We start from the raw sequence: 15661 nt of genomic DNA, 5'->3' as shown, positions 1-15661 counted from the left end.
ATCCAATTAAGGGGTCTCAATGCAATTATTAGTTTGAGTTAAAATTAAATTAGATAGAAGCTTGGTAATTTTCCTAAATATTTGTAAGAGACTAAAACATGGTCAATTCCCTTAAAATAAAATAATTAATTAAGATGGTCAATTTCCTTAAAATAAAATAATTAATTAAGATCGTCAATTTCAAGGAGACTAAAAGAAAGAAGATGTTTGATAATTTTCTTAAATATTTATAAAAAAATAAAAGATGGTTAATTTCCTTAAAATAAAATAATTAATTAGTATAAGCATGCACACTTATGGTATTAATTATTATCATCATAAAATTATATATTAAATTTAAATTCTATGCAATTTTATTAAACTTTATTATAGTTTATTAGATGTATAGAGATGTTAATTATTTAACATACAAAAATATAATATAAGTAGATTATAAATAATTCAAGTTAGCTTCTATAATATATAATATTGCATAATTTTTTCGATTTGATTTAACGCATATATGTAATATATTTATATAAATATATAATCCTTTTAAAATTGCATGCCTAAGTAATAAAAGTAATTTCGTCAGTAAAGAAAAGAATTGTAGTAACATTGGATATAGTTATATGATAGTAATCACTCATTTGAATAGTAAAGGTAACAATATTATCAGCGAGATTAGTGGAAGTGGTAGAAACAACCACGGGAGTAGTGAAATAATCAATATTAATATAGCAATAGTGAAAGTAACAATAATTACGGCGGGAGAAGTGAAATTATCAATATTAATGCGGCAGTAGTGACAGTAACAAAAATTACGGTGGGAGTAATGAAAGTAACAATGATTACGGGAAAGTAGTGAAATTTTATTAATATTATTTCATTAATAAGAGTAAAATATTAATAGCGGAAGTAGTAAATTTGTCTCAAAATTTATTTCATCGTAATTTTAGAATATGTCATAGAAAAATATATTATTGATAAATTTATAGGTTATGCAATTTTAAGTAATTTTATTTAATAAAAAAAATTAATGGTAGGTAGAGCTGTAGAGGTAGCCCGGGCGAAGCCGGGCATCAATACTTTCTATATTAAAAATGATACGATAAACATAAATATTATCTTGAAAATATCAAAAATAGGTTCTCGCGCAGGCTCATTCAGCAACTTTGCTAAAATATCATTTTTTTACCACTACACTTAGACTTGGCAAAATTGACGATCCAAATGACTCAACCTGAATAACCCGCCTCGAGCCAACATCCAAAGCGAGGACCTGAAAGTGACCCATAATCCGAATTGACCCAAATAATATAATGCGACTTTGAACGTTTATTTTTGCGAACTGTCATTTATCCATAAAGAACTTGATAATAATGAACCCGCAAATCACTCAAATCCAATTGACCGACCCGACCTGAATTCTATCAAAACCCATAAATAACCCAACCTGAATGGACCTGATCTGATTGACCTAATTATCAGGTCTAGCTACACCAGTATAAATAAGGAAAGCCTTTAATTGAAAAGGTAGATTGATGGGTTTAAATGACTAGTTCTCAAAGGGTTTCGAAGTATTATTTACATCAACAAAGTGCACCCTCTTTTTTAAAAGTTCATGATAAAAACTTCACACTTAAACGTGTTTGCTGGCAACTAGTCTTAGGATGGGTGACCCTTAAAAAGGTTAAAGGACCCGTGTTAATCTGTAGGTCAAGTACACAGTCTGACGAGCTAACGTGAATGCTAATATGAGTAACTACTCCCAATGTGGGATCCTTACCGTGGAACTTATATAGTTTGAGCTTATTCTCTACACTCTCCCTCACATGTAAGTTTCCTTTTCACAGGGGAATTCAACTAAGCAACTTTGCTTGTCGAGCTGCAAACTTGGCCCATAAAACCCAGGTCACATAAGCATGTACTCTGATACCATGTTAAATCATGCAAACGGGTCTGTGCCACACCCAAATAGAGGAGAGAGAGCCTGCTTCATAAGTCCAAGGAGGAGATCAACTCAAAAACCAATTGACAATAAAAGGATTATCATCTTGCGCTTATATAGTAGTAGAATACTCTTCTCTAATTCTCCGCCGTGGAATCCTTATATGTGAAACTTAGTTGGAGATTATTCTCAACAAACACTAACGTTTGAGTCTGGGGTATTACATTCAATGAAGCCGCTAAATCCCTTCAACAGCTTCATTGCAAAGTCGTTGAAGACTCAGCGTCTTTGAACTGAAATTATATACAAAAGAAAAATCAAGCCTACGTAAACCCATTTTTGAAACACAGTTTTCATCAAGCCCATTTAATATTGGTAATTGCCAAGCACTATTTGAACATAAGTTACTTAGGCCGACTTTATCCGCGGACTCGCGTCGACTCCGAGTATCAGAATTTCACAAGTCAGAACATAAGATTGACTTGAAAAACAAGACTCAACTAATCGACTTGAAACTCATTAGCAATGAAAAAGAAAGCCTGCTAGAAAATTATAAGCTAAAATAGTACTTCTTAGAATAAGTTCCAACATACAAAATTAACCATGTCTTACCAAAGAACAGCAAGCCAGCAACAACCAAATCCACCACAATTACCAAAAGACATTAGGGTACTGAACTACTAACACCATGTTATATATACATTTTAACAAGTTCTCTCCCTACTTGATAAGGACTTGTACAAAAACTCGATATCTGTAGATGACGTCACATCGTTGTCCTACCAAAGCTTACCGGATCTGGAAGTACGGAAAGACATTAAAGTAGTAGTACTGATTACTGAACTACCTACACCATCTGATATATACATTCAAATTCTCTCCTTACAGGATAAGAACCGACGGTGAACAAAAACTCATACCAGCCAATGGCATAACAGCACTGAAACCCTTCAATCAAAAGCTTACCGGATCTGGACGTTGCTATATTTGAAGAACAGATTAAACGTGTCAATCAAGCTCCAATATCTCAATCTTAGGGCAAGTTCTAGCATCATCGGGACGCATCTTGTTACAAACAGGTTCCCAAATGTTCTTCAGTCCTTCAAGTTTTTCCTCGAAAATTCTAGCGTCACCAAACATGTAGTTCCAGTTGAGCCACGATTGTGTCTGCTCTATGGCATCATCCACCTTTCTCTTGTCCCTCAAGGCAATCTTCGCCCCACTTACAATAACCTTCTTCTTAACCTCAGACACATAATTCTCTAACTTATTCTTCGCCACGACCGCGTCCAAGAATGCCTCATCCTGAGCCTTGTACTTTTCTGCCTCCTTCACCATCCTATCAATTTCCTCCTTCGACAACGTTGCACTGTGATTAGTTATGGTGATCTGATTTTTGTTCTTTGTGTCTATATCCTCAGCAGAAACAGTCAGAATACCATCTGCATCAATCTCGAAAACGACGTCAAACTGGGGAACTCCCTTTGGTGCTGGTGGAATTCCCTCCAATTCAAACATTCCTAGATAGTGATTTTCATCAGCAATAGATCTTTCTCCCTCAAACACCCAAAATTTTCGAGATTGATGCAGATGGTATTCTGACTGTTTCTGCTGAGGATATAGACACAAAGAACAAAAATCAGATCACCATAACTAATCACAGTGCAACGTTGTCGAAGGAGGAAATTGATAGGATGGTGAAGGAGGCAGAAAAGTACAAGGCTCAGGATGAGGCATTCTTGGACGCGGTCGTGGCGAAGAATAAGTTAGAGAATTATGTGTCTGAGGTTAAGAAGAAGGTTATTGTAAGTGGGGCGAAGATTGCCTTGAGGGACAAGAGAAAGGTGGATGATGCCATAGAGCAGACACAATCGTGGCTCAACTGGAACTACATGTTTGGTGACGCTAGAATTTTCATCAGCAATAGATCTTTCTCCCTCAAACACCCAAAATTCCACAGAAATTTGGTTGTCAACCACTGTTTTAGCCCTTGCATTCATCTTTGTAGGTATAGCTGTATTCTGAGGAACTACAACTCTCATTTTACCGCCGTACTTCCTGAAACCAATAGAAAGAGGAGTAACATCAACAAGTACATGTTTTTTATTACCCATAGCGCCCACTAATGATGCTGCATGAGATGCCGCACCATATGCAACAGCCTCATCTGGGTTAATACCTTTGCATAGCTCCTTTCCGTTAAAAAAGCCGTGCAGCAACTCCTGAACTTTTGGGATTCGAGTTGAACCCCCGACAAGTACAATTTCGTCCACCATGCTTTTCTCAATTTTTGCGTCTTTCAAACACTTGTCAACAGGGTCCATACAATTCTGAAACAAATCCATATTCAGCTTCTCAAATCGTGCCCGAGTTATGGTTGACGAGAAATCTATTCCATCAAAAAGACAATCGATTTCTATAGTTGTCTCGGGAGTCACGGACAGGTTTCTCTTGGCCCTTTCACAAGCAGCCCGCAACCTTCGTAAAGCCCTGGGATTGTTACTCATGTCTTTTTGGTGGTTCCTCTCAAATTCGGCCATAAAGTGGCTCACCATTCGTTTATCAAAATCTCCTCCACCAAGGTGGGTGTCTCCACTGACTGCTTTGACTTCAAATGAATCCCTTCCAATAGTGACTATGGAAACATCAAAAGTTCCGCCACCAAGGTCAAACACCAATACATTCTTGGTCGATTCAACGTCAGCACCAGTAAGCTTCTTGTCAAGACCATAGGCAATGGCAGCTGCTGTCGGCTCATTAATGATACACAAGACATTCAGGGCGGCAATGGTGCCGGCATCTTTAGTAGCTTGACGTTGAGCGTTATTGAAGTAGGCCCGAACAGTGACAACAGCATTCTTGACCTCAGTGCCAAGGTACGCTTCCGCAATTTCCTTCATCTTCATGAGAACCATGGAGGATATCTCTTCAGGGGAGAAATGTTTCTCCTCATCTTTGTGATTAACCACAATCATAGGCTTCTTTGTGTCGTCGGTATCAGCTTGAGCAATGACTTTAAATGGCCAAAGCTTAATATCATCTTGCACGACTTGGTCATTAAAGTTTCTGCCTATGAGTCTCTTTGCATCTGTCACAAAAATTGGCCAATATTCAAGAGTTCAGAAAATATGCTTTTAAGTTCATAGCTTATTCATACAACTGTCTCACATAGCACTACTCGCTCCAATTAAATTCAAGTGTCTCGGTCTCGCAATATTAGTGAGATGGATTTCAAAATTTATATGCACTTGGATTTGAAGAAAGGAAGAATCAATAACTTTTGATTAATTGTCCAATTAATCTGGATAAGTTTCCTTAATGTGCAATTATTTTCCAATCACAATATTGTCCAAATAATCTTACATATTGCAAATTCATTGATTAATTGTTCATACATTATGCAAATAGATATGATGAACGCCATCAATGTCATTGTCAATTTGTCATACTTCTCCACCACAAATTGCAATTTTAGGGGTTGTATTGTTACAATTAAACAGAATTAAGTTTAATGGGATGGGATTTTAAGTCCAGGGTAACAAATAGAAAACATTGTGCAAAAGTACTGTGTTGAATAAAAAACGTACAGCCAAAATTGAATAATACATTTATGAAATGAGAAAATCCCTAACTTCACTGAAACTAGGGTTTAGGGATCAACAATCAATCAATAAACTATCACAATTACTTGTGAGTTGTGACGGTCACAAGCTTGTGACGTCTCACAATCATTTTAATAATGTTAATTAGGAAAGGGGGCACAGCCTTGTGACCGTCATGCAAAACTTGTTGAATAAACATATATCTGAAGCAAAGCTAAATTACATGATTAACAAATACTCCATATTAAAAATAATTAATCAAAGTTAATGTCAAAAACGATACAAAGAAGCGCAGCAAATAAATGATCAGGGACGAAGAAGCAGAAAATTGAGTCATTATTATTTATTCAGAAAATAAGACAAGGAAAGAAAAACAAACCAAAGATAGTGTTAGTAGGGTTCATAGAAGCTTGGTTGACAGCAGCTTCACCAATAAGCCGTCGTTTTGAGGTGAAAGCGACACAAGACGGTGTCGTACGGTTACCCAAGTCATTAGTGATGATCTCAACACGATCATGTTGCCATACTGCCACACATGAGTAGGTGGTTCCAAGATCGATTCCTATTGCCGGCCATTTTTCTGCTGATTTTCCTGCCATTTTTGAGTTAGAGATATGATACGAGTAGTAATAGTAAAAGAAAAGGAAATTTATGTGGAGAAGGCAGAAAGCAGAGAGAAACACAAAAACTCTAGAAGAGAGACGGAAGAGTAGTAGATTAGGTAGATTATCGAATTTATGAGTTGAAGTGAAAGTTGAAACGTTTTGATGGGAAATATATCAACAATTGGTCTCCCTTGTGACGGGTTATCATTTGTGACGGATATTTTGTGAGATAAAATGGTAACAAAATGGGTTAGTGGAGAAAGGGGACCACATGAATAGTGTTGCAGAGAGAGAAAAAGTGGGTATATTGTGAGGTAAAATGGTATCCGTCTTCAGCTTGTGACGGATATGTCATGTCTTCAATGAGAATTTGTGATATATCAAATAGACAAATATGAGTCACTTCATTAAAGTTTTAGTCGTTTTCGAGATATATGCCTCCCATCGTAGCCACTAGGAAGACCCCTACATACTGTAAATGCTGTGTTCATCATTCTCTATGTTCTAATTTTTTGTTTTTCTTTCTGTCTTTTAACCCGATTTTTCTAGATTTCATTAAATTTTTGAAAAATTTGTGTGGTAGTCTTAAACTTTATCATTTTTCATGTGGTAAGTTTGTTTACATATATCTTTCATATTTGATTTTCATGCACAATATGCCCTTTTTATCGCTGTAAAAAAACTCAATTGCGCATAACTTCTAGTCGGAATTCAGAATCCGACAAATTTTTTTTCCTAAAATAATTATCTCTTCGTAATCTATGATTTGAGAACAAAAATTGTCGGCGGACATTTTATAGGTTTTTTTTTTCAACGAAAATCTCAAATCAACCATATATCTTCGATATTAAATTTTCAAATGACCATTTTCAATTTATCAATTTATAGATTTCGAAAAGGTAATCAATTTGAAAAAAAAAATTAGTCAATTCCGATTTCCGGTCTATGAGCGGCATGTTGTGCTTGAAAATTAATCTTAAGGATAGGCACAAAACTTAAAAAGTTGAATACCATGTGGAAAATGGCAAAGCTCAGGGATAACATGTGAATTTTCCGTTAAATTTTTTAATTTTTTTTGTCACATTTAATTGTAAAATGGAAAAATCTCATCTTTGTGAAAAATATCAAAATAATTCATTTAAGAAATACCAATTGTTATAAGACAAACAACAAGTGAGATGGTGTAGGTTGTCTTCTTATGAAAGTTGTTCCGGGTGTAATTTCGAAGCAGTGTTGTTACCACGTGAGCTTGTTGAATGATGTCGTTGCTTGACTCTTCCTTTCACTCTTTCCTGTTTAAGATGAACAAACTGAGGGCTCGGCTTGGGGCCGAACGTACTCACTCCGACGCTCAAGTCAGTAAACTTAAAGGAGATAAGTTGTATGTTACTTGACGAAGATGAACATGAACAAAAACTCGTACCAACCAATGGCATAACAGCATTGACAGACCATTCAATCAAAAGCTTACAGGACCTGGATGTTGCTATATTTGAAGAACATTAAACGCCGTCAATCAAGCTCTAATATTTCAACCTTTGGGCAAGTTCTAGCATCACCGCTACGCATCTTTTTAAAAACAGGTTCCCAAATGTTCTTCAGTCCTTCCACTTTTTCCTCGAAAATTCTAGCTTCACCAAACATGTTGTTCCAGTCAAGCCACGCCTGTGTCTGCTCAATGGCATCACCTACCTTTCTCTTGTCCCTCAAATCAATCGTCGCCCCACTTACACTAACCTTCTTCTTAACCTCATCAACATAATTCTCTAACTTAGTCTTAGCTACGGCCGCCTCCTTGAATGCCTCATCCTGCGCCTTGTAATTTTCAGCCTCCTTCACCATCCTATCAATTTCGCTCTTCGATAACCTTGCGCTGTGGTTAGTTATGGTGATCTTTTTCTTGTTCTTTGTGCCCACCAGCTCGCCAGAAACAGTTAGTATACCATCTGCATCGATCTCAAAAACAACGTCGATTTGGGGAACTCCCTTGGGTGCTGGTGGGATACCAAACAATGTAAACTCTCCAAGGTAGTGGTTTTCATCAGCAATTTTACTCTCCCCCTCAAGCACACTGTAAAGCGCTGAGCGTTGGTTCGTACTCACCGTATAAGTCCTCCCACTCATCTTTGTGGGTATACTTGTGTTCCGAGGGACTATAACCATCATTTCACCATCGTCCAACCAAATACCAAGAGAGAGAGGAGTAACATCAACAAGTACATGATTTTTATTAACCGTCGCACCAGCTAATGACGCTGCATGAGATGCAGCGCCATATGCAACAGCTTCATCTGGGTTAATACCTCTGCAAAGCTCCTTTCCATTAAAGAAGTCTTTCAGCAACTGTTGAACCATTGGGATACGAGTTGAACCCCCAACAAGGACAATTTCGTCCACCACGCTTTTCTCGATTTTTGCATCTTTCAAACACTTATCAACAGGGTCGAGACAATTCTGGAACAAATCCATATTCAGCTTCTCAAATCTTGCACGAGTTATAGTTGAAGAAAAATCTATTCCATCAAAAAGACAATCGATATCTATAGATGTATCAGGATTCGACGACAAATTTCTCTTCGCCCTCTCACAAGCAGCTCGCAACCTCGCTACAGCCCTGGGATTGTTACTCATGTTCTTACCGTGCTTCCTCTCAAATTCCGCAATAAAGTGGCTTACCATCCGTTTATCAAAATCTCCTCCACCAAGGTGGGTATCCCCATTAACTGATCTCACTTCAAATGAATCTCTCCCAATAGTAACTAAGGAAACATCAAAGGTTCCACCACCAAGGTCAAAAACCAAAACATTCTTGGTTACACCAACACCACCAGTGGCGAGTTTCTTCACAAGTCCATAGGCTATGGCAGCTGCTGTCGGCTCATTTATAATACGCAGGACATTCAGCCCGGCAATGGTGCACGCATCTTTAGTAGCTTGGCGCTGCTCATTATTGAAGTAGGCCGGCACAGTGACAACAGCATTCTTGACCTCTGTACCAAGGTACACTTCTGCAATGTCCTTCATCTTCAGGAGTACCATGGACGATATCTCTTCAGGGGAGAAATGCTTCTCTTCATCCTTGTAATTAACCACAATCGTCGGCTTCTTGGTGTTGTTTGCATCAGATTGAGCAATGACTGTAAAAGGCCAGAGCTTAATATCATCTTGCACAACTTGGTCATTAAATTTTCGACCTATGAGCCTCTTTGCATCTGTCATAAAAGTTGGCCAGTATTCAAGAGTTCAGAAAATCTGATTTTTCTAGTTGTGTTAAAATCCATGAAAATGTTCATCAAGCAATGTCAGAATAGTTCAAAATATATGCAAAGCTTAACAGTTGAATAGAATGTCATACATCGAGTTCCATAACACTCGGTATATACTCCCTCTGTCCCGGTCATTTGTTGTCCTATTTCATTTTGGGCTGTTTTGTTATCCTTTCTATTTTAGGATTGCATTTGATGAGCAATTTGATACTTCACATTCAATTTGCCCTCTTCTTTCCTTGGTATTTGTGCCAAAATCAAAGGATAACAATTGACCGAGACAAAGGGAGTACTTTATAAAATTAGAAGGAAGAAGTGATAACTACCAAGATTGTGAAAAATATTTTTTTTCCATCTGCATCTGTCATAAAAGTTAGCCAGTTATTTGCGGGTTCAATCTCATTTTCTTGATTTATTTTATTCGTTATGAGCAATGAAAATTCTATGATCAAAATTGCATATTGGACACAAATGATTAGATAAAGATGATAAAAGTTGAATTACTCACATGTTTTACTCATATAGGGAACCTATGTTGCTGAGACTCTTCAATAAGACCTCGAGTACCCGTGTCGGACACTGGACACTCGGACATGGGTAGGACACTCGGACACTTCATTTTTTATCAAAAACATGAATTTTTTTCATAAAATAGACGAATCCGACACTTGAACATGTACCCGTGTCGAATACTTCTAATTGAATCGGAGCAACATAGCAGGGATCTCACAAGAATAGAAGATATAAATGCGATAAGAGTTTTACTAAGGGGGCGTTTGGTTAGAAAAAGGAAAAGGGAAAGAAAATTAGAAAGGGTAAGAGGGGGAAAGGTAAGGGATTACAAAACTTAACTAGTTGTTTGGTTACATCAAGAAAATGAAGTGTGGTGGGTTGTGGTTTGTTTTGGTGTGCGGGTGGTGGTTTAGGTGCGGTGCTTGTGGTGGTGGTGATGGTGATGGTGGTGGTAGTGGTGGCATGGTGGTGGTGGTGGTGGTGGCAGTGGGGTGGCTATGGTGGCGGTGATGGTGGTGGTGGCGTCATGGTGGTGGTGGCGGTGGTGTTGTGGTGGTGGTTTATGTGGGATGGCTATGGTGGTGATTTTGGTGGTGGTGGTGGTGGTGGTGATGGTTTATGTGGGGTGGTTGTGGTGGTGATTTTGGTAGTGGCGTCTTGATGGTGACTGGTGTGGTGGGAGTCCCAAGTGTGGTGGTAGGTAAATAAGGTGGTTGAAGGGTAACGAGGGTAATGAAAATTCATATCTTGAGAGCGTATGGGGTAAGGAATTAGATGGATTGAAGGGTAACGAAGGAAATTTCATTCTCTTTGTTTGTGTCAAACAAACACCAACAAAGGAAATCAATAACTTTGTTTCCCTTTCCCTCAAAACGCCCCTATGTATCTTCTCTTGTTGGTTTCTTCCTAACATTCTTCTTGAGAAGAATACATCGAGAGTCATTATAAAAAATCTTTATTCTAATAAGGTCATCGAAGACTTCTTTTACTATAAATGAAACAGTAGAATATATACTACTTTTTCAATTGCCATTTTTTTAAAATATTTCCAATGGAGCCAAAAACTCATTACTCTTTGGTTCTGGATTATGATGGAGTAAAGCAAAATGGCTTACTAAAGTGGCTGCGCTTCTTTCTCTTGTGAAGTAGCAGTCCTTCGAAGCAGTTCTCGACGCAATTTTCATCTTGTGTCATTCGGAAACCGCCTCTTTGTGTTTCTAACACAAGGGTATGACTGCGTACATCCGACCCCCCCTTACCCCGCAATTTGCGGGACCCATTGAGGCACTGGGATAATGTTGTTGTTGAACTCCCTCCGTTCCAATTATTTGTTTACGTATTCTATTTATGAGTGTCGCATTCATTTATTTACCTTTACATTCAAACATTTTGGAATCTTAATTTTATATGGTGTAAAAATACGCAGTAATAATTAAGCAAAATTGAATTTGCATTCAATCAAAGAAGAAACTAAGTTCAAATTCTAACTAGGGGCTAGGGCCAAGTATTTTTGGAATCTTAATTTTACCATGGAACGTATTTTACCATGGAAATAAGATTATTTAAATTCACTCTGTAAATTACCCCAAAATACTTTTGACTGAATTAAAAAAAAAAAGTGAAAAGTTTCTAACAAGTAGTACTCAATCATACTGAAACTAGGGTTTCAAGAATCAAGATCTAGCAATCAACATATACAAGTACTAACAACTTAACAAGACCGTCTTACATGTGAGACCGTCTTATTATTCTATAATTTGTAAGCAACAATCTAAGTGAAATTCGGACAAGATTAGATGTTCAAATACTAATTAATCAAACACAATTCATAGAAAAAATAAGAAAAATTAAAAAATTAAATGAGGAGAGAAAAAACAAACCAAAGATAGTATTAGTAGGGTTGATGGAGGCTTGGTTGATAGCACCTTCGCCGATAAGGCGGTGAGTTTGGGTGAAAGCGACACAAGACGGCGTCGTACGGTTACCTAAATCATTGGTGATGATCTCAACACGATCATGTTGCCATACTGCCACACATGAGTATGTTGTTCCGAGATCGATTCCTATTGCCGGCCATTTTTCAGCTGATTTTCCCGCCATTTTTTTTAGAGAGAGAAGTAATTTTGAATGAAGAGGAAGTGTATGAGAGAAGCCAAAGGGAGTGAGAAGTGAAAAGAGATGTAACGTTTTGAAGGGAGACGTGTCAAATATCAGTCCCTTGATGCCATTTTCGAGTCATGTGCGTCTGCCCTCTCCCATCGTAGCCGGTAGCAACTATTTTCTACAAATGTCCAATCCATCGTACTCCTTTTTTCTAGGCCCGGCAAATAGGTCATTCGGGTTGGGTTTGAGTTGGGTTATATTGGGTCGAGTTATTTTTGGGTCAATAACTTATCATGTTACTTCGGATCGGGTCATTTTGGATAAGGTCAATTTGGGTCGTTTGGGTCATTTCGGGTTCATGATTTTGCCTTAATTAAGGCATTTTCGGGTAGGGTCACTTCGGGTATGTCAGATCACTTTCGGTGAAATATTTCGAGTCTCGGTCAACTTTATCGAGTCAGGTCAATTTTGTCAGATCTACTTATTTCTATTATATCACACACAAACTCTTATTTCAGACCGTAAGATCCGTCTGAAATAATAAGACGGACCATTTCCTCTCACAAAATACCCATTTAGGAAGTGAATGGGGAAAGCACATGGGGTGTCCCACCACCCATGTAATTTTCACTTATGAGATGTCTTATTGTTTTAGACGTATCTTGCAGTCTGAAGCAAGACGGACCGTACATCACATAGTCTCTATTAAAACGAATATTAATAATAGTATAAGGTTAAATGTTAAAATGGTTTAGTATCATTTGCATTTTATTATGCACGGTTTAGTGTTTAGTATCCCATGTGTAATTATGTATGATGGATAAGACAAAATTTTGTTAGCTCTGAGCATTTCTTTTCTCATCTAATAAATTTGATCCATTTTAAATTTAAAATGTCTTCTATTTTCTTCAACCTTTTTTTTTTTCCAAAATTTGTTTGTCTTTGTGTTGTTTCGTACAAAGATTTAGAAAAGGAGAAGACCGTTTATGATTATTTTTAGGGTCTTTTTTGTCAAAAACTACCTTATATTTAGGGGTATTTGTAAAAAGATTATCTTATTTATTATTTTTCTTGTTTTAAACTACCTTTGTTTTCTCTTTTCTTGGTCAAAAACTACCTAAGCTCACAATATGACGATATTTGATTGATTTAGCGACATTAACCTATCTCACATGACTCTGTTAACATCAAACAACAATGATCAATTGCATAAAAACCACAATTTAACTTCAATTGACCAAGATTTATGTTTTTCACATTTTAATAATAACTATGAGCATCTACTAAAATTAAGCGTAAGTATATCATGACTTCCCAAAAATCTGATCTAGGCATGATTTAAACATTAAAGAGTCGTATGAGTTAGTTTAAAGCTGAAAAGCGAACCAAATTTGTCTATACTATTAGTATAGGTAGTTATTGACCAAAAATAAAAAAACAAAGGTAGTTGAAAACAAAAAAAATTAATATAAGGTAGTATTTTTACAAATACCCCTAAATATAAGGTAACTTTTGACAAAAAAAACCCTTCATAATATAAAAAAAAAAACACAAATTCTCATTATAGACGGGAGATATCCGTCTATATTATAGACGGGTCAAATATTCACTCACTTTAATTATAAGACAAGCAACAAGTTGTATGGTGGGCTCAAAAATGTCACCACTTTAAGCATATTTGACCCGTCTTTCACTTTAGACGGATATATCCGGAGTAATGCATAAGACAAGGACCTAAACTATCATATTTTTTTCCATCAAGGACCTAAACTATCTGAGTTTTCCGTTAAGGATCTCAACACTTAAATCTTTCAACTTTCCGTTAAATATGCATGACTTGGGAGAAAAGATAAAAAAAGAAGAAGAAATTCAATGAAAAACAAATATTTTATTTGTTTGGATTTTAGAACCCTAAAATCAAATATTTCTCTATAACTCATGCGTTTACCTCCCCAGATCCACTACGGGTTTATTCCTTCATTCCTCAATTTTACCTTCACCTTTCAATATCAATTTTTTTTTCCATGAACAACCTCCCAGCCAAGAAAACACCTTTATGTGGATACGGAATGACTATGGATTGTTATTTTGTCCATAAGTTCATATAAGTAATTATTATACAGATTGTTTTTTTTTTCCAACATGTTTCATGATTCTATTTTTTTTTCTTCTTTGCGATTGTTTTGGTACGATAATCTCGAGCTTCCTACTCGAGTTATTTTATAGAGATTTACGTTTTTTCATTTACAAATTACAATTTTTATTTTTTTTCCCAACATGCTCGTAAAAGAACTTTTACTCTACAAATGTGAATCTTTGCAATCTCTACTACATATCCCAACATATTACATGTTTTTTTCTACAAGAAAAGGATTAATTGATGTGAATACTCTAAACTATGATGGTGCTGCTTAAATTACTCTGAACCATGTTTTAACTACCAATAAACCGAACTATTATACACCTTCCCTTTGAATAGAATTGGTGTCTTTATAACCTGTTGTAGTAGGTTATTTTAGCTTGGGCCCACTTCTATCCCCTTTTAACATGCTTCATCTTCTTCCTTCTCTCTTTTCTAATCCCTGTAAATTTTTTTCCTTTTCACATCCTCTCTCTCTCCTCCATTTCAACGGTACTTTCTTCCTCCCTTTGTTACTTCCCCCGTAAATTGTACCTCTATAAGGGTGAGGTTGATTAAGAGCCGAGAGAAGGCGGAGAACGGGAGAAGGATAATTAAGAGCGGAGAGTCAGCTGCAAGATCTAGAGCTCACATACTGGGTAGCATTTCTAAGGCTATGGATATCTTCAAACTTTCAAATAGCATCCGTGGACCGTGTAGACTAGTTTCTATAGAGAATGTAGGTGACAGCTACGCAAATACGGTATACGAATTTGATGAATATATGAAATTATACTGATTTTGTAGTTTAATGGGTTTTAGGTACTGAAAATAAGTCCCCATTTTTAGTGGTTTCTTACCTTTTTAATTAAATATCAAACTCCATATGAAAGAATCAGATATAAGGCAAGAACTACTTTAAACAATTTTACGTGAAATGATGCAAGATGAACTTGCTGTCATGGATGCCAAGATTTATTCAAGTGATACTACACTACTACAAACACAGGGGCTGCATTTGACAAGGGTTAATTATATGATGAGTTCATTGGAAGGAGGAATTAGTTTACTCAAGGAGAGTGATTTTTGAGAGAGGAAGAAAATTGATGGAAGCAAAATAATAAAATTCCATCACGAATTAATGATTAAATTTTTCCTGTAAATGTGTCATTGTGCGAAAATAAATAGGATCAACCACCAGATTGTTAGCGAGTAATAGAAGATGAATATAAGAAGTGATATATAAGGGTGAGGTTCGTCAATGGCGTATTGGAAAAGCTTGAAGCATTAATGGAGCTTAGGTGAAAAGGTGAGAGGAAAGGTAAAAAAAATTAAATAGAGAGGAAATGATAGGTTAAAAAAAAAGGTCAAAGTTTAGAAACAAATAAAGATTACCTGCTTATCAGGTCATCGGTCAGTCTATTGTAATATAAGGGAATGTGTGTAATAGTTGGGTTTATTGATAGTTAAAACATGGTTTAGAGTATTTTGAGCAGAACCCCAATAGTTTAGAGTATTCCCAT

The 15661-nt window shown here is 36.5% G+C and overlaps 2 protein-coding genes across 2 annotated transcripts; both read right to left on the bottom strand.

Annotated features, from left to right (window-relative positions):
* Window positions 1-2518: 2518 nt before the first annotated feature.
* Window positions 2519-6215, bottom strand: LOC141596367 (heat shock 70 kDa protein 18-like). Its single transcript, XM_074416497.1, has 3 exons — window positions 5912-6215; window positions 3887-5018; window positions 2519-3506 (listed from the first exon to the last, which is right to left on the bottom strand). The coding sequence occupies exons 1-3, from the start codon at window positions 6129-6131 to the stop codon at window positions 2939-2941; spliced, it is 1920 nt and encodes a 639-aa protein (XP_074272598.1). The 5' UTR covers window positions 6132-6215; the 3' UTR covers window positions 2519-2938.
* Window positions 6216-7538: 1323 nt separating this feature from the next.
* LOC141594105 (heat shock 70 kDa protein 18-like) lies at window positions 7539-12145 on the bottom strand. Its single transcript, XM_074414299.1, has 2 exons — window positions 11797-12145; window positions 7539-9349 (listed from the first exon to the last, which is right to left on the bottom strand). Exons 1-2 carry the CDS (start codon window positions 12014-12016, stop codon window positions 7650-7652), a joined length of 1920 nt encoding a protein of 639 aa, XP_074270400.1. The 5' UTR covers window positions 12017-12145; the 3' UTR covers window positions 7539-7649.
* Window positions 12146-15661: the final 3516 nt, after the last annotated feature.

Source organism: Silene latifolia, chromosome 8, assembly GCF_048544455.1.
Source record: "Silene latifolia isolate original U9 population chromosome 8, ASM4854445v1, whole genome shotgun sequence".
Taxonomy (NCBI): domain Eukaryota; kingdom Viridiplantae; phylum Streptophyta; class Magnoliopsida; order Caryophyllales; family Caryophyllaceae; genus Silene; species Silene latifolia.
This window is presented reverse-complemented; position numbering and strand designations above follow the sequence as displayed.

Bases quoted from the DNA above. Each gene is read 5' to 3' on its own strand.
- LOC141594105 (XM_074414299.1), bottom strand. From the start codon at position 12,016: ATGGCGGGAAAATCAGCTGAAAAATGGCCGGCAATAGGAATCGATCTC. The intron at 9,350-11,796 runs GTTTGTTTTTTC...CTTTTATGACAG, and splicing joins CCCTACTAATACTATCTTTG to ATGCAAAGAGGCTCATAGGT.
- LOC141596367 (XM_074416497.1), bottom strand. From the start codon at position 6,131: ATGGCAGGAAAATCAGCAGAAAAATGGCCGGCAATAGGAATCGATCTT. The intron at 5,019-5,911 runs GTTTGTTTTTCT...TTTTTGTGACAG, and splicing joins CCCTACTAACACTATCTTTG to ATGCAAAGAGACTCATAGGC. The intron at 3,507-3,886 runs GGAATTTTGGGT...GCATCAATCTCG, and splicing joins GTTGACAACCAAATTTCTGT to AAAATTTTGGGTGTTTGAGG.